The following is a 26224-nucleotide window of genomic DNA, read 5'->3' on the forward strand; positions in this document are numbered from 1 at the left end:
TGTGTCACTATGTTACTGTGCTACTGTGTCAGTGTCACTGTGTCACTGTGCTACTGTGTTACTATGTTACTGTGTCAGTGTCACTGTGCTAATGTGTCAGTGTCACTGTGTCACTTTCAGGTGTTTAAAAACCAGAACTCTAAAATGCCATTTTCTGCACTCGCCGCACTCGCCGCACTCGCGTCTTAAGGCGGGAAGGTTGGAAGACATCCCGCGCCATGACATGGGTATTCCAATGTACACAACGCGTAAAGTGTTCGAATAACAGCCGCTGCAGCTGTAGTCTCCCTCCCTGTTCACTCAACCGCCCTGCAAAGGGCCAACTATAAGAATGTGTATGTTCTATAGGGGCTTATATATTATATAGGATACTGGGCTGATGTTACTGACTCTTTCACTGCTGGTATTTTTGTTGTTCAGGCGAAACAGAGACAGACACTGTGCTGCTAAAAGATCATTTATTAAGGACTCAGCTAGGATCTTGTTTGTGACAATGGCACATACGACGATTAAAAATCTAAAAGGTACATGATGTGTCTCAGTATATACATCTTTGTGTAATGGAATACAGTGTTATCCTATCCACAGCCGAGAGTGCAGAGCCCACAGCCGCTCGTTACCCGGTAATGTGCCACTGGCGGCTTCGGCAGTGAAGAGGTTAAATCATTCTACGTAGCATGCCAATGAAGGTCAGGATTTATTTCATATATCTGTGCAAAAATCAGAGAGAATTACAAAAGGAGGGGAACAGAACAAGGCCCCAAGCAGCCGTCACCTCCAGGTGGTCACAGGGTGCGAGGGGAGGTCAGTCTCACCAAACCCCGGGGGGGACAATGGCAAGTCAGGGCCCAGCAGAGAAAGCCCCCGCCTCACAGACAACATTGTTCTACTCCAGGAGTAGCCAACAGCAGTCCTCAAGAGCTACCAACAGGACAGGTTTTCAGGATATCCCTGCTTCACCACAGGTGGCTCTGTATATGTCAGTCTTCGACTGAGCCACCTGTGCTGAAGCAGGGATATCCTGAACACCTGGCCTGTTGGTGGCCCTTGAGGACAGGAGTTGGACAGCCCTGTTTTACTCATTCATTGGGGACTCTGCCTGCCAAACAGTCCCCGATTCTGAACGCACAAACAAGACTTTAGTGCAAAAAAATATCCAGCCGAGACCTTCCTCCCGAGAGACATTCACAGAGCAACAAGCACAAAACATGGATCACAGAGACGGCCCGGAGCCACTAACCCAGCACACGTTATGGCACAAGGGGGAGCGGGCCCTTACTTTTTACGGTCATTAATCACAGTCATTGTTACACATTCTGCAGCTCATGGTCCGGCTATAAAGGTGCAGTCCCACCTACGCATTCACAAGTTATTAGTTTGGTACAAAAAGATTCTACTTCCAGTTTTCCCCTGCTGGTCACATTTGGTACTGCTCAAACCTCCAGCCGTTTTCTATATTCCAGAAATATTGCGTGTCAAAGAAAATGTAAGTGTGTGGTTATACCCGTTACCTGCACTTCCCTGCGCGGATCCCCAGCTCCTAATAAGCAGGGCGGATTACGCACATTAGGTGCTATTTGTGACATCTATAAAAGATCAGTAAGATGGTGTAGCAAAAATTTAGTTCCCAGAGACCCACAGCGCGATGCACAGGAGGTTAGTGTAATGAAGGGACAGAGACCACAGCGCGATGCACAGGAGGTTAGTGTAATGAAGGGAAAGACCCCAGTGCGATGCACAGGAGGTTAGTGTAATGAAGGGACAGACCACAGCACGATGCACAGGAGGTTAGTGTAATGAAGGGACAGAGACCACAGCGCGATGCACAGGAGGTTAGTGTAATGAAGGGACAGACCACAGCGCGATGCACAGGAGGTTAGTGTAATGAAGGGACAGACCACAGCGCGATGCACAGGAGGTTAGTGTAATGAAGGGACAGAGACCACAGCGCGATGCACAGGAGGTTAGTGTAATGAAGGGACAGAGACCACAGCGCGATGCACAGGTTAGTGTAATGAAGGGACAGACCACAGCGTGTTGCACAGGAGGTTAGTCTAATGAAGGGACAGAGACCACAGTGCGATGCACAGGAGGTTAGTGTAATGAAGGGACAGAGACCCCAGCACGATGCACAGGAGGTTAGTCTAATGAAGGGACAGAGACCACAGTGCGATGCACAGGAGGTTAGTGTAATGAAGGGACAGAGACCCCAGCACGATGCACAGGAGGTTAGTCTAATGAAGGGACAGAGACCACAGTGCGATGCACAGGAGGTTAGTGTAATGAAGGGACAGACCACAGCGCGATGCACAGGAGGTTAGTGTAATGAAGGGACAGAGACCACAGCGCGATGCACAGGAGGTTAGTGTAATGAAGGGACAGAGACCACAGCGCGATGCACAGGTTAGTGTAATGAAGGGACAGACCACAGCGTGTTGCACAGGAGGTTAGTCTAATGAAGGGACAGAGACCCCAGTGCGATGCACAGGAGGTTAGTGTAATGAAGGGACAGACCCCAGCACGATGCACAGGAGGTTAGTGTAATGAAGGGACAGAGACCACAGTGCGATGCACAGGAGGTTAGTCTAATGAAGGGACAGAGACCCCAGCACGATGCACAGGAGGTTAGTCTAATGAAGGGACAGAGACCACAGCACGATGCACAGGAGGTTAGTGTAGTGAAGGGACAGAGACCCCAGCACGATGCACAGGAGGTTAGTGTAATGAAGGGACAGAGACCACAGCGCGATGCACAGGAGGTTAGTGTAGTGAAGGGACAGAGACCACAGTGCGATGCACAGGAGGTTAGTGTAATGAAGGGACAGAGACCACAGTGCGATGCACAGGAGGTTAGTGTAATGAAGGGACAGAGACCACAGTGCGATGCACAGGTTAGTGTAGTGAAGGGACAGAGACCCCAGCGCGATGCACAGGAGGTTAGTGTAGTGAAGGGACAGAGACCCCAGTGCGATGCACAGGAGGTTAGTGTAGTGAAGGGACAGAGACCCCAGCACGATGCACAGGAGGTTAGTGTAATGAAGGGACAGAGACCCCAGCACGATGCACAGGAGGTTAGTGTAATGAAGGGACAGAGACCACAGTGCGATGCACAGGAGGTTAGTGTAATGAAGGGACAGAGACCCCAGCACGATGCACAGGAGGTTAGTCTAATGAAGGGACAGAGACCACAGTGCGATGCACAGGAGGTTAGTGTAATGAAGGGACAGAGACCACAGTGCGATGCACAGGAGGTTAGTGTAGTGAAGGGACAGAGACCCCAGCACGATGCACAGGAGGTTAGTGTAATGAAGGGACAGAGTCCACAGTGCGATGCACAGGAGGTTAGTGTAGTGAAGGGACAGAGACCCCAGCACGATGCACAGGAGGTTAGTCTAATGAAGGGACAGAGACCACAGCACGATGCACAGGAGGTTAGTGTAATGAAGGGACAGAGACCACAGTGCGATGCACAGGAGGTTAGTGTATTGACCTGATACTCGGGTCTCTTTAGTCTGACACGTTGTTAGATTGATCGGCACTTTCCTCTGTCCGTACACAAGTCTTTCCTTTACTTCAGTCTAATCAAATGTTTCCACAGAGAGTTATGAAGCAGGTTATGAGTTATGAGAGAGAGTTATGAAGCAGGTTATGAGTTATGAGAGAGAGTTATGAAGCAGGTTAGGAGTTATGAGAGAGAGTTATGAAGCAGGTTATGAGTTATGAGAGTTATGAAGCAGGTTATGAGTTATGAGAGAGAGTTATGAAGCAGGTTATGAGTTATGAAGCAGGTTATGAGTTATGAGAGAGAGTTATGAAGCAGGTTAGGAGTTATGAGAGTTATGAAGCAGGTTATGAGTTATGAGAGAGAGTTATGAAGCAGGTTATGAGTTATGAAGCAGGTTATGAGTTATGAGAGAGTTATGAAGCAGGTTATGAGTTATGAGAGTTATGAAGCAGGTTATGAGTTATGAGAGAGAGTTATGAAGCAGGTTATGAGTTATGAGAGTTATGAAGCAGGTTATGAGTTATGAGAGAGAGTTATGAAGCAGGTTATGAGTTATGAGAGAGCGTTATGAAGCAGGTTATGAGTTATGAGAGAGCGTTATGAAGCAGGTTATGAGTTATGAGAGAGCGTTATGAAGCAAGTTATGAGTTATGAGAGAGAGTTATGAAGCAGGTTATGATCTGATAAAATAGTGATATTGTTGTAATCACATAATTAGACTCGTGAAAATGATTTTTGGTTTTGTATATTCAATGTTAGTGGTTATTGTGCTTTTTTGGATCAAAATGTTCCACCCATTAAGAATGATAGGGCGTCCGCCGCTGGTCGGAGAGGAGGTGGGGGGCAGGTGGGAGGGGGGGGGGCTCTGCTGGTCGGAGAGGAGGGGGGGGGGGGGGAGTCGAAGGTGGGAGCGGACAGGGAGCCGATTGTGGGAAGGGGGGGGGAGACCCGAAGGTGGGAACGGGGGGTGGGGGTAGGGGGTGAGCCAATTGTAGGAAAGGTGGGGGGGGGGAGCCGTTAGTGGGAGCGGGTGGATGGGAGGGGAGCCATTGGTGGGGGAGGGGAGCCGTGGGTGGTAGAGGGGAGGGGTGCCGTTGGTGGGAGCGGTGCCGTTGGTGGGAGCGCGGGGGGGGGGGGTGCCGTTGGTGGGAGCGGGGAGGGGACCCGTTGGTGGGAGCTGGGAGGGGTGCCGTTGGTGGGAGGGGACCCGTTGGTGGGAGCGGGGAGGGGTGCCGTTGGTGGAAGGGGACCCGTTGGTGGGAGTGGGGAGGGGTGCCGTTGGTGGGAGCGGGGGGGGGGGTGCCGTTGGTGGGAGCGGGGAGGGGGAGCCATTGGTGAGGGTGGGAGGGTAGCCGATGCTGCCTGATTCTTAATGGGTTAAGCATTGGTTTCCAAAAAAGGCAATAATAAACAGTAAAACTGGGGTCTGCTCAGCGGCGGGGCCCCTCTAGCCAAACCCCCCCATGTGGCAGCTGCCCGATGCTGGAAGTTCTGCCCACCCAGAAATCAGGCCCAACTTCCGCGTCCGGCCAGGGGTTCCAGCGTCCCTCCACTGCCCATCCTGAGTGAGGGCCCAACTTCCGTGTCCGGCCAGGGGTTCCAGCGTCCCTCCACTGCCCATCCTGAGTGAGGGCCCAACCCTCAAGGAAGATTCTTAAATAGTAAAATAAGTGTGAGCGAGGAAGAGAGGGGGGATACAGGGGGCACATTTCAGAGCCGCTAACAGGGGGGAGGACAGGTAGAAACTCTAGTCCGGGGTCCCTGGGAAAGCTGTCTCGGCCCTGATCATAGGACGTGTACAGAGGGCCCAACCTCCAGTCCTCAAGGACCGCTAACAGTGCAGGATCTAAGGATATCCTCTCATTAGCACAGGTGGCCCAATTATTGTGACTGAACCACCTGTGCTCCCGCAGGGGTATCCGTAAAACCTGCACTGCTAGTGGTCCGTGAGGACTGGCGTTGGGGACCTCTGTGTTACATGACTGAGTGCTTTTATGTAGGACTGCACTTTTAAGGTTGGTTGCATGTGCTCAGTGCAGGAAGGTTATTCTGTCCCATCTCGTGCTTGCCACATGCACTGGACTGAAGGGGCTTGTGCCTTATTGCAATAACAGTCACAGAAATATCATAGGAGGACGTGAACGTCAGCGCAAGTTCATGGGCACAAATCATGTTCTTGGCAATCTGACAGGAGCGTCTGCCGCAGAATCCCAGTACACCATAACCATTGGAGATGTACCCCCAGTACACCATAACCATGGGAGATGTACCCCCAGTACACCATAACCATGGGAGATGTACCCCCAGTACACCATAACCATGGGAGATGTACCCCCAGTACACCATAACCATGGGAGATGTACCCCCAGTACACCATAACCATGGGAGATGTATCCCCAGTACACCATAACCATGGGAGATGTACCCCCAGTACACCATAACCATGGGAGATGTACCCCCAGTACACCATAACCATGGGAGATGTACCCCCAGTACAGAGTCCCCTTCCCTTATAAATTAAATGTACAATAGTCTGACGCCTCTGTTTAAATATAACATTTCCGGGTAATGTCCGCAAATATCTCTTGTATGTTACCTGTAATAAATAATTCACTCTGGTTTGGGCAGCCGTGACTCTGTACTGCACGTGACCCGCGTAACAGACGCGGAAAGAACAGGTTTGGTCAGCCGTGTCTCTGTACAGCACGTGACCCGCGTCACACAGACGGCGGAAGGAACAGGTTTGGGCAGCCGTGACTCTGTACAGCACGTGACCCGCGTCACACAGACGGCGGAAGGAACAGGTTTGAAGTTGGTTATTACAGATGACGGGGTCCCATTCGACAACGGCACGGCTTGGCACATGGCATGACGTCTCCCTGAGACGCGCCTCAGCTTCCCTCCTCTGTGCAGCGAGTCTCTGATTTGAGCTTGACAAATTCCCGGGCCACCTCATCGTTGGTCCTCTGAGACAGGATCCGGAGCACCGTCAGGCCGGTCTCGTCCATTTGGATTCGGCGCCCCAGTGGGCACCAGCAGGCGCAGCTGCCCTTGTCTGCGATGTCGCGTAGCTGTATCACGGCTATACCCAGCACGCGGTCCTCCCGGGCAAAGCAGTAATCCTTCACGCATACCTGCAGCTCGTAGCACTCGGGACCGTCCTCGTTCCCCAAGATGCTGGAGAGAAAGAGACAGCAAGATTAAAAACTATGAGATTCAGGTTATACGTAGATTTTACAGAGAGATTTCATATAACTACAGTAAAGTATATTATTGTTTTACTGACAGGTGCCTACACAGCTCTGCATTGTGTAAAACACCCTCCTGCAATGACGGGGTTAACAGTGGATTAATTATATGAGAGCATTACAGAGGAGTATTTTTTTTTACCATAGAATTGTGCATTTGTATATTAATTGGAAGTTCTCGTAGCCGTGTGTCCTGGAGACGGGCAGGTATGTTATAGGTCGCGATACCTCTTAATGGGCTGTCCTGGAACCAGATTGCATGTTTCCCCTGTTCTAAGGCAGCCAGCACTGCTAAGGGTAAAATTGCAACAAATGTTTCTTTCCCCTAGCTTCTAGTCCGTTGCTCTGGCAACCCCCCTGCATTTCTTAGTTAGTTGAGCTGTGACTGCCTCCCCTGCTAGTTGGCACAGTCCTGATTCTATTTCCTGTTAGTCCAAGCTAGCATGCATTTTTTTAGTTCCCGCAGCCATTGTGGATAGTCTAACTTGTCTGTCACTTGGTAAAGTTATTGCAATTTACCTCTTCCTTACTTTTGCCACCTGCCCAGTTCCCCCTTTTTTTTTATTGTTGTGTTTACAATAAAAGTACAAAAGAAAGAAGGACTTGGTGTGCATCTACAGGGAGCGAGTTAAACTGCCTGTCTTTACTTACTTGCCACAGTGAGCTTGAGAGAATAAATATACACAGGGTAAATGTTAACCCACTGAATACAACACATATAGAATTACATACACAGGGAAAGCATGATGGAATATATAAAAAAGGCTGATGCCAGATCTACTCACACGGGTAAGTGTGGTATCCAGGGATAGTAGGAGGGGAGATACGAAGGTTCCCTCCCTCTGGTTAAAATGTAAATAAAAGCACTCCCAGCGTCCGTCTCCTGCGCGTCAGCTCGTGCAGGGATCCCCCCTGCTGACGCGTCCGGTCACAGGGCCTGTGACAGAGCTTTTCCCTCAGGAAGTACGGTGGCCTTCAGGGATCCAAAAAGTGCAGCTATGCCGACACAGGGCGACGCGTTTCGCGAGTGATCTCTCGCTTCGTCAGGTCCTGTCGGCAATGTGGACGTGAGCTAGCTAAATACCCGATATTCAGGTGTTCTTAGTCATAGTCCATATTGATTTAAAATCACGATCGAGGTCTTCATAACATCTCTTGTCATTGGTATGTAATACACAGATCACATCAAATAAAACATCCAATTGTCCAAATCCCTAAAAGCCCTTAAAAACATTTAAATAATTTAAAATAACTGTAGCCCTGTTTCCTATTGAATACAGTACGCTACCAATGCTGTGTAACCTGTTGGCTCGCAGGGACTGAGCCTCTGCCACGGAGAGCCTGGGGCAGTTTGTATTTAATACTGATACCTCTTACTTGGTGCAGCGCCTCCAACTGCGATGGCTCCCAACAGAGTGGAAGTTGTTCCACACACACACACACAGCATATAAAAGTAACCGATGACTTTACTACCACAACCATAACCATGCATATAATCAACAGGTGTCCATCCCTAGAGGAGACACTATACAACTGCGTCTCGCAGGACACGACCCCCTCACCGTGTATCCACACCGTGTCCAGTTCCCACACTCAATATTGCCCCACCCCCAAAGTGAGGTATATGTGTGAGACTGCGCAGCCACTGTGTTCGGATATGAATATATGTATACAGTTGGTGCACTTGATGAGATTACCTGCCGAGTGCTCCAGCGCTCGGGCCTGCCAAAGAACTTCACAAAGGATCAGATGACAGATGGACTTCCGGGGACACCTTCCAGGGCGATCCCACCCGGTTGGCTGTTACTGCGTGACCAAGGTCTGAGCCCAGACCTCTGGTAAGATCCTGCAACAGTCTCTGAACGTCTCACTCTTCCGGTGGGCTAAGGGGGGGTGTGCCCTATCTGATGGCCAGTCCCTACTTCCGCTCCACTCTACGGGGACTCAGGGCCTAACTGGGCCGGGGTATGAGGCCTAGTGTAGGTGGCTACCGACCTCCCCACAAGCTGAGCTCCTTCTCCTTCCTCCTCCCGCTCAGTTCTAACCGGCGTGCTCCCCTGCGCAACCTTCTACACCTTCCTCCCGCTATTCCAGCCGCCCTATAGGCTCCCTGGCATCACCTGGTCTCGCTATGGCTGCTGGGACTCGTAGTCCCGTGCGCTCCACTCTATAGGAGCAGCTCCTCTTTCGCGGGCTTTCGCAACCCCTTCCTGCGCATGCGCAACCTCTGTGCCCTCACCACCTCCACGGGCTCACCGCGCATGCGCAAACACCAACATGGCGGCGCCCTAATGATCGGGTCACTGCGGAGCCTCCAATATACCGAAGCACTCCCTGCACACTGCAACCTTCCCTATTCTCCCAGCATGCGGAGTTAAGGGTAAGCCTGGGGGACCTGGCTACATCCTCCCCCCTGTGGACTCCAACGTCCCCGCTTGGAATACTAGAACCTTAACTGGCACAACAATTATATAATAAAAGAATGCATGAATACGTACAACGATACATTCCACACTCTATATAAGGTTATACATTTCACTGAACATAACGATAACTGACTTTACACGGTTACGACCCCACTGCTGAGCCTCATAATGGGGTGCCCCGAACTGATCATAGGTCATCCTCATTGTAGGCTGCCCAACTCTCTGGCTTCGTCGTAATTGTTCTTCGGTCACTCCCTCGGGAGAATGACTATTATAGTCCTGAGGCTCTGCCTCTTCCCTGGTGGAAGTTATAGTCTCTGCATGGTCATTTGAAGGCACAAAACATGGACTCTGCGGGTCCAAAGTAGAATTCTCGAGAGCCACCGGATTGGGTGTTTGGTTACCGAGCCCTTTACCCGTAGCTCCTCCGGGAGATGTTCGTCGCGTCTAAGGGCCCCTTTGAGAGGTTCCCTCTTGTCAGTCTCTGGACCACCCTGGTTCGTTTCTCCATCCAATGGAGTAGCTGGTAGTTCGGGCTCATCCTCCCCCACTTGTTGGATCGGAAGCAAATGGTTTCTGTGCTATACCTTTACCCGGCCCTCCGAGTCCTTGATACGATAGACCGGGATGCTAGGCATCTGTGACTCTACTTCATAGACTCCTTCTCTCCACCGGTCAGCCAGTTTGTGTTTTCCCGGTACTCCCAAGTTGCGGAGAAGTAACGCATCTCAAGGTTGAATGTCCCGATGTTTGACCTTGTGGTCATAGCGTTTCTTGTTACCAGCATTCAGCTTTTCCGTATATTTTTCAGCTTGCTGATAGGCCTGTTGCAGGTTCTCTTGTAGTCTCTGCACATATTTGAAATGAGTGGCGTTATGGACCCCATCAGTGGGGAGACCCTCAACCGTATATCTACCGGCAGTCGGGCTTCTCTCCAGAACATCAGGAAGTAGGGCGAAAATCCGGTAGATTCGTGTCTGGTACAGTTGTAGGCGTGTACTAGCGTTTCCACATGCCTACTCCACTCAGTCTTTTGTATCCCCGTTAGGGTTCCCAGCATGTCCAGTAAGGTGCGATTGAACCGTTCGGGCAAGGCGTCCCCTTCAGGGTGGTAAGGGGTGGTTCGCGATTTGGTGATGTGCAAGATCTTTAGTAATTCCTGGATAAGTTTACTCTCAAAGTCTCTGCCCTGATCAGAATGTAGTCGTTGGGGAAGCCCATAATGTATGAAGTATTTCTCCCAAAGTACCTTGGCTACCGTGATGGCTTTTTGGTCTTTTGTCGGGGAGGCTTGTGCCTACCGCGTGTAATGATTTTGATGACCAGCACATTGCAGATCCCTTGGTTATCCGGTTCAATACACAGGAAGTCCATGCATACTAAGTCCATGGGACCTGTACTTTTCAAATGACCCATTGGGGCGGCTCTGGTGGGAAGGGTTTTGCGTTGGATGCATCGGCTACACAGACGACAATGATGCTCCACGGCCTCCCTCATTTTTGGCCAGAAAAATCGATCTCTCACCAGTCCAAAGGTTTTGTCGACGCCCAAATGCCCATGTTTGTCATGTAATGACAGTAACACCAAGTATTGTAGCATTTTAGGTAGGACCAGCTGCCTCCTACTTGGATGATTATGATACTCCACAACCCGGTATAATAGATTGTCCTGTATTTCAAATGTATCTGCTTCTCTCATTAGAATGACCCCCACGTCGCCAGGAGCGTGTTTGAGTAAATCGATACGGTTTCTCTGGATAGCGTGGCGGATGGAGCCGGCTATCGGGTCGCGAACTTGGTAACGCACCATGTCTTTCTAGGATATGATCTTGTCAGGGGTGATGTGCATGTCGCTGGGGTCACGGTATGCAGCCAGAATGGCTTTGGACGCACACCCGAGCTAGTCCGCTACCCTCAATTCGGAGAACGCTACTTGATCATTAACTATGGCTGCGGTGCAGCACAGGGCCCGCATCCCGGGGCCGGAGATTTCTTCCCATTGCTCGTCGTCGGGGGTGGCGGCCAGCCCCGGGCGTCGGGATAAGGCATCGGCTCCCACATTCAGAGGACCCGGTTTGTATTTCAGGGGGAAATTGTAGTTGAAGAGTACGGCCAACAAACGATGACCAGCTGCGTCCAGTTTAGCGGAAGTCATGATATACGTTAGGGGGTTATTGTCCGTTCGCACCTCGAAGGTGATTCCATAGAGGTAGTCATGAAGCTTATCCACGATGGTCCACTTTAAAGCGAGAAACTCGAGCTTATGCACAGGATAGTTTTGCTCACTGGGCGTCAGACTGCGACTGATGTAGGCTATGGGTCGTAGTCCCTCTGGGTGTTTCTGATGCAGTACTGCCCCTAGTCCGCTGAGACTAGCGTCCACATGTAGGATATAGGGTTGTTCGGGGTCGGCATAGGCTAATACCGGTGCAGCCGTCGGACTCTGCTTCAGGTCCAGGAAGGCCTGTTCACACTCTGTGGTCCACTTGTCCCCGAAGGGCTGTTGTGCGGGGGTGGCCTTTCGTCCCGTGTATTCCGGATATATTTTGAGCAGGCTGTTGAGGGCCTTGGCCCAGCGGGAATATCCCTCCACAAAATCTACGATAGTATCCGCAGAACCCCAAGAAAGAGCGCAATTCTACTACATTATCGGGTCGTGGCCAGCTTACTACGGCTTCTATCTTGGCGGGGTCGGTGGCTATTCCCTCGGCGGACACGATGTGTCCTACGTAGGTCACTGAGGTCCTACAGAAACGGAATTTATTCAAGGAAAACTTGAGTCCCTCTTGGGCGACACGATCGAGAACCTTCAGGAGTCGGGTCCCATGTTCCTCCAGTGTTCTGCCGAAAACGATGATGTCATCCGATACACCACACATTCTCGGGGGTTCAAGTCTCCCAAGGTTTTCTCCATCAATCTTTGAAAGGTGGCCGGCGCTCCACAAATGCCCTGCGGCATGCGAGTGAATTGATAGAATCCCAACGGACAGATGAAGGCAGTCTTCTCTTGATCCTCGGGGCTCATGGGTACCTGGTAGTACCCAGACCTTAGATCCAACACACTGAACCATTTGCTCCCATTGAGGGCATTCAGGATCTCTTCTATGCGAGGGAGGTTATACTGGTCAGGAATCGTGCGAATATTCAAGGTCCTGTAATCCACACACAGTCTCACAGTTCCATTCTTCTTCATCACTACTACAATAGGGGATGCGTAGGGACTCCGGGACGATCCCGGCTTCCTCCATCTCGTGAATAACGTCCCTAGGGGAGATGCGCCGGGAGCGCTCACGAAAGGGAGTCGTGTTATTCATCTGGATAGTGTGCTGGGCACTGCGACTGCACCCTAAATCCATCTCACCAGTAGAGAAGACGCCACGCCTGTCTTCTAAGTGACCCCTTAATCTTCGTCTCGAAGTCCAATCCTTCTGAGGAGCATCTAGCTCGGGCGGTTTTGACCTGGACAGGCTCATCCACTAGACTGACGGCGTAGATCCGACCCAATTTCTGTCCCCCATCTATAGCCATGGTGAAGGGGGATAGATTCTGCACCAACACATAGATGCGACGAGGAATGGCAGCGGGCCAATCCCGAAACTCAGATACTATTCGGTATCCTCTTCGAGTGTCCTCTTCCGGGGTGCTTTCCAATGAGAAGAGATGCTCAGTGTCTTCGCGTTCGGCATAGGAGCACCAGGCTGGCATTCTCTGGATGGCTTCCGGCGGAATTTCCGTTAGGCCGGCTCTGCCGCAGAACAACAGTCCGTAGCTCTCGAGGGCCGAGGCTGGGGGGGCCTTGTCCACCTGAACGAGCTGCAGTTGAAGACTGGACATGGGTAGTTCATTCGTCTCTTGCAAGTAGGCCCGGGTGACACCCTGTACAATGTCTGCATTGGTCCCCAAAATGATCGGGTACTTGAGCAAGTCCTTGGGTTCCGGGCACACGAGGGCGTCTACGTTCATGGGGTGTGATTTCCCGGTGTTGACCTGCTGGATCTCCAGGGACACCGTCACGATGCCATCTATAGAGTAGTCTTCATTGCTCAGGCCCCTAACTTTTATATGTTCGGCCGACTTCAGAGGTTTGTTCTGGAGATGTTGATCATAGAACCCTCGATAGATAATAGTCACTTGTGACCCTGTGTCCAGCAAGGCTGAGGAGTAGATGCCATCCACTAACACGCGTATGAAGGCCACAGGCCCCACTCGATTGTTCCAATCTCGAGGACAGTCACTATTGCTGGGGGAATTTGGAGTAGGGTCATTGGGGTTTCGAGGTTCAGTAGCAGCCGGCGCCTCCACAGCCTCCCCGTTGGCGGTGTACACCCCACAGACCATGGCATGGGACGTGAACTTCTTGGGGGAGGGACTCCGGTCACGAGATTCTCCCATTCGGCAATCATAAGATATATGCCTCTTCTTCCCGCACTTGTAGCAGGACAGATCACGGGGCGGCGTACAGCGGTTGTAGGGAGGGGAGGTCCTCCCGGAGTACTTCGGCCGCTCGGCCACAGGTTTGTCCGGAGTATCCTCCTTCTCGCTAGTTCCCTTACTCTTGGGGTTGGAGGACCCTTTTGCTTTCGGCGGGGAGTGAAGCATTAGATGAGCCTCGTGCTCCTTGACTTGCTGTAACAACTTCATGAATGTAGGGGGGCTTCCCCGGGTGAGGTTATCCCGAATCATGTTGGCAATGGGGTGGTTAGGGCTGGACCCCTTCAGGTATTGCTTACGGAGGTACTCGTCCATTTGGGCGGCTGTAACGTACTTATGGTGAAGTAAGGGCCCCAATGCTATCTGTACTCGATGGATGTAGGCCGACAAGTCTTCCCCTTCCCTCTGGTTAATGGCATAGTACTTGGCCCATAGGGCCCCATCATCTTCTGCCACACCATAGGCCTCCGTCAAGAATTCGATGACCATCCGGGCGGTCAATTCAGGATGTTGCTCTCTATGAATGCTGACCAGAGTGGACGCTGGGGGCCTCAAACATTCCATGATGCGTTGGCGTTTTACCGCGTCCGTACAGGACCACTCCTCCATTACGCCCCTGGTGTGTTCTTTCCATGGGTTTATTCCAACTTCCCCCGTCGGGACGGGCAGGGTCCCTGAGAAGGCTTTCAATTTCCTGTAACTTTGGGAGTGGGTAGCCAGAGTGAGTGCTTCAACTAAGGGTGGTAAACTGGGTGGGGCGGTCAGCTGGCCTACCTTGTCGTTAAGTTTCTGCAGCATATCCCTACACAGCCCAGCTTCTTCGGATGCACTGGACCCCGGATAACTAAATTCTGACCGACAACTGCCCGCATCACTGGCCGGGTAATTGGCAGAGGCGGAAGTAGGACAATCTTCGCCGAGCACATCAGTGGGTATGTCCCGGAGTGGGTAGACAAAATGGCTCCCGCCAGGGGGGGAATTGGGGAGCTGTAGGTATTGGGGGACAGAGGGCTCCAGTACCACTAAGTCTCTGTGACAATCAACTAGCAGGGTGTTCCACTTCGCGTCTTGGTCTATGAGGACATCCACCAGGCGGGCTTTGGAGAAACCTGGCAGTTGTCTTGGGGCCGTTTGTAATGTCTCTAAGGGCAAGGTCATAGGAACTTGACTCACGGCCACCACGCGGTGGGCGTTTGCATCTGCCGCGCCTATTCTCGCACGCTCTGACGCGAGGGGAGAGTTATTCTGGACAGGTGGCTGGGTGAATTTAGAGTTGGGACACCCCAGGTCTTACTCTCAGCAGCGCCTCTAAATGTAGCCCTGTTTCCTATTGAATACAGTACGCTACCAATGCTGTGTAACCTGTTGGCTCGCAGGGACTGAGCCTCTGCCACGGAGAGCCTGGGGCAGTTTGTATTTAATACCGATACCTCTTACTTGGTGCAGCGCCTCCACATGCGATGGCTCCCAACAGAGTGGAAGTTGTTCCTCGCAGAACAATAATGTATTACACACACACACACACACACACACACACACACACACAGCATATAAAAGTAACCGATGACTTTACTAACACAACCATAACCATGCATATAATCAACTGGTGTCCATCCCTAGAGGAGACACTATACAATTGCGTCTCGCAGGACACGACCCCCTCACCGTGTACCCACACCGTGTCCAGTTCCCACACTCAATATTGCCTCACCCCCAAAGTGAGGTATATGTGTGTGACTGCGCAGCCACTATGTTCGGATATGAATATATGTATACAGTTGGTGCACTTGATGAGATTACCTGCCGAGTGCTCCAGCGCCCGGACCTGCCAAAGAACTTCACAAAGGATCAGATGACAGATGGACTTCCGGGAATACCTTCCAGGGCGATCCCACCCGGTTGGCTGTTACTGCGCGACCAAGGTCTGAGCCCAGACCTCTGGTAAAATCCAGCAACAGTCTCTGAACGTCTCACTCTTCCGGTGGGCTAAGGGGGGGTGTGCCCTATCTGATGGCCAGTCCCTACTTCCGCTCCACTCTACGGGGACTCAGGGCCTAACTGGGCCGGGGTATGAGGCCTAGTGTAGGTGGCTACCGACCTCCCCACAAGCAGAGCTCCTTCTCCTTCCTCCTCCCGCTCGGTTCTAACCGGCGTGCTCCCCTGCGCAACCTTCTACACCTTCCTCCCGCTATTCCAGCCGCCCTATAGGCTCCCTGGCGTCACCTGGTCTCGCTATGGCTGCTGGGACTCCACCCTATAGGAGCAGCTCCTCTTTCGCGGGCTTTCGCAATCCCTTCCTGCGCATGCGCAACCTCTGTGCCCTCACCACCTCCAAGGGCTCACCGCGCATGCGCGAACACCAACATGGCGGCGCCCTAATGATCGAATCACTGCGGAGCCTCCGATATACCGAAGCACTACCTGCGCACTGCAACCTCCCTATTCTCCCAGCATGCGGAGATAAGGGTAAGCCTGGGGGACCTGGCTACATAACATTAATTGGCACTGATCCTATTGAGAAACATGGGTAGCATATCGAACAGCAAATTATGTGGGTATAGCCCCCTCTTGTGGATTCTTAGAAGATGTGCATGCTAGCACAAATGCATACTGTATGGCATACTGTACATACATCACATCGGAGCCTTCCCATACAGTGATGGTCAAGCTGTTCCAAAATAGTCAATGTCACAATATCATCAAAATATAATTGGACATCATTCAATGAATAGTTTTAGAAAAGTTCAAAAATTACTCTCATTAGTAATAAACTGCTAACTTTAGAGGGAAAACAGACTGTTTCTATATAACCCCTGAAGGGCACTGCTGGTGGCTACACAGCACCGCCTTACAAGTCAAAATAAAAAGAAGGGAAATAGAAGGGTCCAGATAAACATTTAACGTCCTCTCATAAACATATATACCGATGGCCCAAAAAAAGTGCAAACAACAACACAATAATTATTAATATAACAACGCAATTCCACAGGTGTCTGAAAGAGGTGAGAAAGAAAGAAGTCGTTAAGACAACAATCACAACTGTCCATAGGAAGTGTAGTGCTGGTTTAAGACAAGGGTATGTAGCTAGCTCACATCCACATTGCCGACAGGACCTGATGAAGCGAGAGATCACTCGCGAAACGCGTCGCCCTGTGTCGGCATAGCTGCACTTTTTGGATCCCTGAAGGCCACCGTACTTCCTGAGGGAAAAGCTCTGTCACAGGCCCTGTGACCGGACGCGTCAGCAGGTGGGATCCCTGCACGAGCTGACGCGCAGGAGACGGACGCTGGGAGTGCTTTTATTTACATTTTAACCAGAGGGAGGGAACCTTCGTATCTCCCCTCCTACTATCCCTGGATACCACACTTACCCGTGTGAGTAGATCTGGCATCAGCCTTTTTTATATATTCCATCATGCTTTCCCTGTGTATGTAATTCTATATGTGTTGTATTTAGTGAGTTAACATTTACCCTGTGTATATTTATTCTCTCATCTCCATGCGCTCACCATTACTACAAGAAAACGGATTGGTGGAGGTCAAGGAAGGATCTCGTTACGGTTGAGCTGCAATTTGGAGGATATCTGAAGGGCCAGTATATCATCTTTGTTTTAGGCTCCCTCTATCGTCTGGATTTTAATCATTGTAGGGGAGCGCCGTAGTTTTTTCCACATACACAGTGAGCTTGAGTCAGAACATGGACCAATATCTGGTGTGTGCGTATGCATTGAGCATGCATTTGTTATGTGTGCATATAGCATGCATTTGGTGCGTGTACATGGAGCATGCATTTGGTGCGTGTACACAGAGCATGCATCTGGCACATGTGCACGGAGCATGCATCTGGTGCATGCACGTTGATCATGCATTTTAGGCGTGTTCATGTAGCATGCATCTGTGTGTGTGTGCATGGAGCATGCATCTGGTGTGTGCGCGTGTGCATGGAGTATGCATCTGTCGTGTGTGTGTGTGCATGGAGCATGCATCTGGTGCGTGTGCATGGGGCATGCATGTGGTATGTGTGCATGGAGAATGCATCTGATGTGTGTAAGTGCATGAAGTATGCATTTGGTGTGTGCGCATGAAGCATGCACCTGGTGTGTGTGTGCATGGAGCATGCATCTGGTGTGTGTGCATGGAGCATGTATCTGGTGTTTGTGCATGGAGCATGTATCTGGTCCGTGTGTGCGCGTGCATGGAGCATGCATTTGGTGTGTGTGTGTGTGTGTGTGTGTGTGCATGGAGCATGCCTCTTGTGTGTGCGTGTGTGTGCATGGAGCATATATTGTGTGTGTGTGTGTGTGTGTGCATGGAGCATGCATCTTGTGTGTGCGTGTGTGCATGGAGCATATATTGTGTGTGTGTGTGTGTGCATGGAGCATGCATCTTGTGTGTGTGTGCATGGAGCATGCATTTGGTGTGTATTTGCATATGTTGCAATTACCTGTTGTGTTTGTTGTGTAGGGTGTGTGACACCGGGCTCTGCTTGCCCCCGGACAGTTTGCAATGTGATTATTTTGTGTCTCAGACCCTGAGATTTAGTGACTTGCTGAAGGACAGAGAAGGGCGCACACGGGTTCCCGGGCTGTTTGCACACGGCCTCGCATCCCATTATGGACTCACAATATTCAAATGCTAACCCACTGATGTGGCATTTTCTGAATTGGAGTTGTACATAACCTTTAGAAGCGTATGTTTTATCTTAACTAAGGATAGCGCAGCTTAAAGAAGCCGTCTTTCCCTAATTCCTCCCAATATTACGTTCTCATTAACACCTTTAAATAGTGGTAGGCAATATAGTAAACTTCAAGGGCCGAGATCTCGCACATCACCCACAAATATATGGTTCACAGTAAATACTGTCCTGCTCCGCTTCATACACAGGGATCTCATGATCAGTGCAGGAGAGGAGCGGGCAGTACTGTATATATCAGCGCAGGAGAGGAGCGGGCAGTACTGTATATATCAGCGCAGGAGAGGAGCGGGCAGTACTGTATGTATCAGCGCAGGAGAGGAGCGGGCAGTACTGTATTTATCAGCGCAGGAGAGGAGCGGGCAGTACTGTATTTATCAGCACAGGAGAGGTGCGGGCAGTACTGTATGTATCAGCGCAGGAGAGGAGCGGGCAGTACTGTATATATCAGCGCAGGAGAGGAGCGGGCAGTACTGTATTTATCACACAGGAGAGGAGCGGGCAGTACTGTATTTATCAGCGCAGGAGAGGAGCGAGCAGTACAGTATTTATCAGCGCAGGAGAGGAGCGGGCAGTACTGTATTTATCAGCACAGGAGAGGAGCGGGCAGTACTGTATTTATCAGCGCAGGAGAGGAGCGGGCAGTACTGTATGTATCAGCGCAGGAGAGGAGCGGGCAGTACTGTATTTATCAGCACAGGAGAGGAGCGGGCAGTACTGTATGTATCAGTGCAGGAGAGGAGCGGGCAGTACTGTATGTATCAGCGCAGGAGAGGAGCGGGCAGTACTGTATTTATCAGCGCAGGAGAGGAGCGGGCAGTACTGTATGTATCAGCGCAGGAGAGGAGCGGGCAGTACTGTATTTATCAGCACAGGAGAGGAGCGGGCAGCACTTTATGTATCAGCGCAGGAGAGGAGCGGGCAGTACTGTATTTATCAGCGCAGGAGAGTTGCAGGCAGTACTGTATTTATCAGCGCAGGAGAGGAGCGGGCAGTACTGTATGTATCAGCGCAGGAGAGGAGCGGGCAGTACTGTATGTATCAGTGCAGGAGAGGAGCGGCAGTACTGTATGTATCAGCGCAGGAGAGGAGCGGGCAGCACTTTATGTATCAGCGCAGGAGAGGAGCGGGCAGTACTGTATTTATCAGCGCAGGAGAGTTGCAGGCAGTACTGTATTTATCAGCGCAGGAGAGGAGCGGGCAGTACTGTATGTATCAGCGCAGGAGAGGAGCGGGCAGTACTGTATGTATCAGTGCAGGAAAGGAGCGGCAGTACTGTATGTATCAGCGCAGGAGAGGAGCGGGCAGCACTTTATGTATCAGCGCAGGAGAGGAACGGGCAGTACTGTATTTATCAGCGCAGGAGAGTTGCAGGCAGTACTGTATTTATCAGCGCAGGAGAAGAGCGGGCAGTACTGTATGTATCAGCGCAGGAGAGGAGCGGGCAGTACTGTATGTATCAGTGCAGGAGGGGAGCGGGCAGTACTGTATTTATCAGCGCAGGAGAGGAGCGGGCAGTACAGTATTTATCAGCGCAGGAGAGGAGCGGGCAGTACTGTATTTATCAGCGCAGGAGAGGAGCGGGCAGTACTGTATTTATCAGCACAGGAGAGGAGCGGGCAGTACTGTATGTATCAGCGCAGGAGAGGAGCGGGCAGTACTGTATGTATCAGTGCAGGAGAGGAGCGGCAGTACTGTATGTATCAGCGCAGGAGAGGAGCGGGCAGCACTTTATGTATCAGCGCAGGAGAGGAGCGGGCAGTACTGTATTTATCATCGCAGGAGAGTTGCAGGCAGTACTGTATTTATCAGCGCAGGAGAGGAGCGGGCAGTACTGTATGTATCAGCGCAGGAGAGGAGCGGGCAGTACTGTATGTATCAGTGCAGGAGAGGAGCGGCAGTACTGTATGTATCAGCGCAGGAGAGGAGCGGGCAGCACTTTATGTATCAGCGCAGGAGAGGAACGGGCAGTACTGTATTTATCAGCGCAGGAGAGTTGCAGGCAGTACTGTATTTATCAGCGCAGGAGAAGAGCGGGCAGTACTGTATGTATCAGCGCAGGAGAGGAGCGGGCAGTACTGTATGTATCAGTGCAGGAGGGGAGCGGGCAGTACTGTATTTATCAGCGCAGGAGAGGAGCGGGCAGTACAGTATTTATCAGCGCAGGAGAGGAGCGGGCAGTACTGTATTTATCAGCGCAGGAGAGGAGCGGGCAGTACTGTATTTATCAGCACAGGAGGGGAGCGGGCAGTACTGTATTTATCAGCGCAGGAGAGGAGCGGGCAGTACTGTATTTATCAGCACAGGAGAGGAGCGGGCAGTACTGTATTTATCAGCGCAGGAGAGGAGCGGGCAGTACTGTATTTATCAGCGCAGGAGAGGAGCGGGCAGTACTGTATTTATCAGCGCAGGAGAGGAGCGGGCAGTACTGTATTTATCAGCGCAGGAGAGGTGCGGGCAGTACTGTATTTATCAGCGCAGGAGAGGAGCAGGCAGTACTGTATGTATCAGCGCAGGAGACCTTGTGTGTATTTGTGTGTGTGTGTGTGTGTGTGTATTTATGTGTGTATTTATTTGTGTGTGTCTGAGAGAGAGAGTGAGGTCAGAGAGAGAGAGAGAGAGAGTGAGGTCAGAGAGAGAGAGAGAGAGTGAGGTCAGAGAGAGAGAGAGAGTGAGGTCATAGAGAGAGAGAGAGAGTGAGGTCAGAGAGAGAGAGAGAGAGGGGGGTCAGAGAGAGAGTGAGGTCAGAGAGAGAGAGAGTGAGGTCAGAGAGAGAGAGAGAGAGTGAGGTCAGAGAGAGAGAGAGAGTGAGGTCAGAGAGAGAGAGAGAGTGAGGTCAGAGAGAGAGAGAGTGAGGTCAGAGAGAGAGAGAGTGAGGTCAGAGAGAGAGAGAGAGTGAGGTCAGGGAGAGAGAGAGTGAGGTCAGAGAGAGAGTGAGGTCAGAGAGAGAGAGAGAGAGTGAGGTCAGAGAGAGAGAGAGAGAGAGTGAGGTCAGAGAGAGAGAGTGAGGTCAGAGAGAGAGAGAGTGAGGTCAGAGAGAGAGAGAGAGAGAGTGAGGTCAGAGAGAGAGAGTGAGGTCAGAGAGAGAGAGAGAGAGAGAGAGAGAGAGAGAGAGAGAGAGAGAGAGAGAGAGAGAGAGAGAGGTCAGAGAGAGAGAGTGAGGTCAGAGAGAGAGAGAGAGTGAGGTCAGAGAGAGAGAGTGAGGTCAGAGAGAGAGAGAGTGAGGTCAGAGAGAGAGAGAGTGAGGTCAGAGAGAGAGAGTGTGAGGTCAGAGAGAGAGGGAGGTCAGAGAGAATGTGAGGTCAGAGAGAGTGTGAGGTCAGAGAGAGTGTGAGGTCAGAGAGAGTGTGAGGTCAGAGAGAGAGAGAGAGAGGGAGGTCAGAGAGAATGTGAGGTCAGAGGTCAGAGAGAGAGAGAGTTTGAGGTCAGAGAGAGAGAGTGTGAGGTCAGAGAGAGAGAGTGAGGAGAGAGAGTGAGGTCAGAGAGAGAGTGCGGTCAGAGAGAGGTCAGAGAGAGAGAGAGTGAGGTCAGAGAGAGTTAGAGTGTGTGAGAGAGAGTGAGAGTGTCTGAGAGAGACACCAACTGCGCACTGCAACTGTTAGGTATGTTTGTACACCTATGTATGTATGTACACCTTTGTTTTTACTTTGGGCGCCGCGTAAAAATCTTGATCGCCTTGGGAAGCCTTGAAAAAATTCTGATTGCCTTGGGGAGCCTTGAACCGAAAAAGTTTGGGAACCACTGCCCTAATACTTCCACACTGTCCCACCCCTCACTGAGTTTTGGGAACGCTTTGCTTTTGCAACACCTAATCCTCTAATCCTCAACCTGCTCTGGGGCCACGCTTCACAGCTATCAAAACCTTCACGTCTGCTACCACAGACTGCCGAATCAGGTACAGAATCTACACACAACGCACAAACACAGCACACACACACATTCACACAACACCAAACACTGCAGACTGCCTCTTCAAACCCTCCCTCCCCTCCACGCCACACATCTCCCTCCCGCAACCGGACCGCGAGGCCGCGGCCTCCACTCACACACCATGGCAACGATGTCCCTCCCCCTATCCCGCCACCTCACACAGTGTAGCTCCCGCGAACCGCACAGCACGCCTCATCTCCTGCACCTCACACAGCTCCCTACCGCAACCAGACCGCGAGGCCCCCTACCCCGCTACACCATGCCACCAATGTCCCTCCCCCTATCCCGCTACCTCACACAGTGTAGCTCCCGCTACACACCACTCCCTCCTGCTACACACCACTCCCTCCCGCTCCATTCCTCCCCGGCGGGGGAACAGGCAGGCTGCCACGCGGCGCCTAAGATGGCGGACCCCCTTCCTCCCTTGCGCTCCATTCCCTCGCGCTCCACTCCCTCCCGCTCCACTCACCACCCTCCCGCTCCATTCCCTCGCGCTCCACTCACCACTCCCTCCCGCTACACACCACTCCCTCCCGCTACACACCACTCCCTCCCGCTACACTCACCTCCCTCCCCGGCGTGGGAACAGGCTGCCACGCGGCGCGTAAGATGGCGGACCCCCTTCCTCCCTCGCGGCGCCGAGTGAGAAGATGGCGGCGGCCGGAAGTACAGGTAGTGTCGCGTGTGTGTGTGTGTGTGTGTGTGACACTGCCCCCCCTCCTGTCCACTGCCCCCCCTCCTGTCCACTGCCCCACCTCCTGTCCACTGCCCCCCCTCCTCCTGTCCACTGCCCCCCTCCTCCTGTCCACTGCCCCCCCTCCTCCTGTCCACTGCCCCCCCTCCTCCTGTCCACTGCCCCCCCTCCTCCTGTCCACAGCCCCACCCTCCTGTCCACTGCCCCACCCTTCCTGTCCACTGCCCCCCCTCTCCTGTCCACTGCCCCCCCCTCCTGTCCACTGCCCCCCCCCTCCTGTCCACTGTCCACCCCCTCCTGTCCACTGTCCACCCCCTCCTGTCCACTGTCCACCCCCTCCCTCCTGTCCACTGCCCCCCCTCCTGTCCACTGCCCCCCTCCTGTCCACTGCCCCCCCTCCTGTCCACTGCCCCCCCCCTCCTGTCCACTGCCCCCCCCCTCCTGTCCACTGCCCCCCCCTCCTGTCCACTGCCCCCCCCCTCCTGTCCACTGCCCCCCCTCCTGTCCACTGCCCCCCCCTCCTGTCCACTGCATCCCCCTCCTGTCCACTGCCCCCCCTCCTGTCCACTGCCCCCTTCCTGTCCACTGCCCCCCTCCCCCTTCCCACCGCCTCCCCTCCCCTTCCCACCGCCTCCCCTCCCCCCTTCCACCGCCTCCCCTCCCCCTTTCCCACCGCCTCCCCCCCCCCCCTTCCCACCGCCTCCCCCCCCCCTTCCACCGCCTCCCCTCCCCTTCCCACCGCCCCCCCCCCCCCTTCCCACCGCCCCCCCCCCTTCCAACCCCCCCTTCCCACCGCCTCCCCACCCCCTCCCCCCCCCCGCCCTCCCCTTCCCACCGCCTCCCCACCCCCTTCCACCGCCTCCCCCCCCCTTCCCACCGCCTCCCCCCCCCCTTCCCACCGCCTCCCCTCCCCCCTTCCCACCGCCTCCCCCCCCCTTCCCACCGCCTCCCCTCCCCCCTTCCCACCGCCTCACCCCCCTTCCCACCGCCTCCCCCCCCCTTCCCACCGCCTCCCCCCCCTTCCCACCGCCTCCCCCTCCCCCTTCCCACCGCCCCCCACCCCTTCCCACCGCCCCCACTCCCTTCCCACCCCCCCTTCCCACCGCCTCCCCACCCGCCTCCCTTCCCACCGCCTCCCCACCCCCCTTCCACCGCCTCCCCCCCCCCTTCCCACCGCCTCCCCCCCCCTTCCCACCGCCTCCCCTCCCCCCTTCCCACCGCCCTCCTCCCCCCCCCTTCCCACCGCCTCCCCTCCCCCCTTCCCACCGCCTCACCCCCCCTTCCCACCGCCTCCCCCCCCCTTCCCACCGCCTCCCCTCCCCCCTTCCCACCGCCTCACCCCCCCTTCCCACCGCCTCACCCCCCCTTCCCACCGCCTCCCCCCCCCTTCCCACCGCCTCCCCCCCCTTCCCACCGCCTCCCCTCCCCCTTCCCACCGCCCCCCCCCCTTCCCACCGCCCCCACTCCCTTCCCACCCCCCCTTCTCCACCGCCTCCCCACCCCCCTTCCCACCGCCTCCCCCCCCACCGCCTCCCTTCCACCGCCTCCCCACCCCCTTCCCACCGCCTCCCCCCCCCCCTTCCCACCGCCTCCCCCCCCCCTGTCCCACCGCCTCCCCTCCCCCTTCCCACCGCCTCCCCCCCCCCTTCCCACCGCCTCCCCTCCCCCCTTCCCACCGCCTCACCCCCCCTTCCCACCGCCTCACCCCCCCTTCCCACCGCCTCACCCCCCCTTCCCACCGCTCACCCCCCCCTTCCCACCGCCTCCCCTCCCCCTTCCCACCGCCCCCCCCCCTTCCCACCGCCCCCCCCTTCCCACTCCCCCCCTTCCCACCCCCCCTTCCCACCGCCCCCCCCTTCCCACCGCCTCCCCCCCCCTTCCCCCTCCCGCTCCCCTTTCCCCCCCCTCCGCTCCCCTTTCCCCCCCCCTCCGCTCCCCTTTCCCCCCCTCCGCTCCCTTTCCCCCCCCTCCGCTCCCTTTCCCCCCCCTCCGCTCCCCTTTCCCCCCCCCTCCGCTCCCCTTTCCCCCCCCCCTCCGCTCCCCTTTCCCCCCCCTCCGCTCCCCTTTCCCCCCCCTCCACCCCCCCCTCCGCTCCCCTCCACCCCCCCCTCCCCTCCCCTCCACCCCTGCACCCCCCTCCCCTCCACCCCCCTCCCCTCCCACCCCCTCCCACCCCTTCCCCCCCTCCTCTAACCCTCCCCCCCCCCGCTCCTCTAACCCTTCCCCCCCCCCCCCGCTCCTCTAACCCTTCCCCCCCCCCGCTCCTCTAACCCTTCCCCCCTCCTCTAACCCTTCCCCCCTCCTCCACCCCTTGCCCCCCTCCTCCACCCCTTGCCCCCCTCCTCCACCCCTTGCCCGCCTCCACCACCCCCTCCTCCCCTTCCCGCCGCCCTTCGCCTTCCTGCCCGCCTTACCGCCTCCCCACCCCCGCCGCTGCCTTTCACCCGCCCTTACTCCGGCCGCCTCTGCCTTTCACCCACCGCCTCACAGCCGCTGCACGCACTCAACAGACACCCGCCACACTCGACACATACCTGCCGCCACACACACTTGCTGCCTCCCGCCCCTACGCACCGACATTACTGACCCACCGCCTCACACCCTAGCAGGACCCCCACGCACAGACAGCACTCACAACCCACGCGCCACCCGCCGCCTCACACCCTAGCAGGACCCCCACTCACAGACAGCACTCACAACCCACGCGCCACCCGCCGCCTCACACCCTAGCAGGACCCCCACTCACAGACAGCACTCACAACCCACGCGCCACCCGCCGCCTCACACCCTAGCAGGACCCACACTCACAGACAGCACTCACAACCCACGCACCACCCGCCGCCTCACACCCTAGCAGGACCCCCACTCACAGACAGCACTCACAACCCACGCGCCACCCGCCGCCTCACACCCTAGCAGGACCCACACTCACAGACAGCACTCACAACCCACGCACCACCCGCCGCCTCACACCCTAGCAGGACCCCCACTCACAGACAGCACTCACAACCCACGCGCCACCCGCCGCCTCACACCCTAGCAGGACCCCCACTCGCAGACAGCACTCACAACCCACGCGCCACCCGCCGCCTCACACCCTAGCAGGACACACGCCTCACATTTTTACATCACTTATGGCACCAAAATATACATTGTACTGTGGTGTGGTTACAATAAACCATTTTTATACAACATCATATTACATTTTCTTCCATCTTTCTTTTCAATATTATTATCCAACCTTTACAACAAATACTCACCTATTGTTCCACAATTTATAAATAATACTACCTATTA

At 54.2% G+C, this 26224-nt stretch overlaps 1 protein-coding gene across 9 annotated transcripts in view; it reads right to left on the minus strand.

Annotated features, from left to right (window-relative positions):
* Positions 1 to 444: 444 nt before the first annotated feature.
* The window catches only part of UNC13B (unc-13 homolog B), a 565224-nt gene continuing 539444 nt past the window's right edge, over positions 445 to 26224 (minus strand). For all 9 annotated transcript variants that reach the window (XM_075579702.1, XM_075580181.1, XM_075580121.1 and 6 more), the window contains one exon: positions 445 to 6682. In XM_075579702.1, coding sequence (XP_075435817.1) covers positions 6397 to 6682 — 286 coding nt within the window. In that variant the 3' untranslated portion in view covers positions 445 to 6396. The remainder of the gene's footprint in view (positions 6683 to 26224) is intronic.

This window comes from Ascaphus truei, chromosome 1, assembly GCF_040206685.1.
Source record: "Ascaphus truei isolate aAscTru1 chromosome 1, aAscTru1.hap1, whole genome shotgun sequence".
Taxonomy (NCBI): Eukaryota; Metazoa; Chordata; class Amphibia; order Anura; family Ascaphidae; genus Ascaphus; species Ascaphus truei.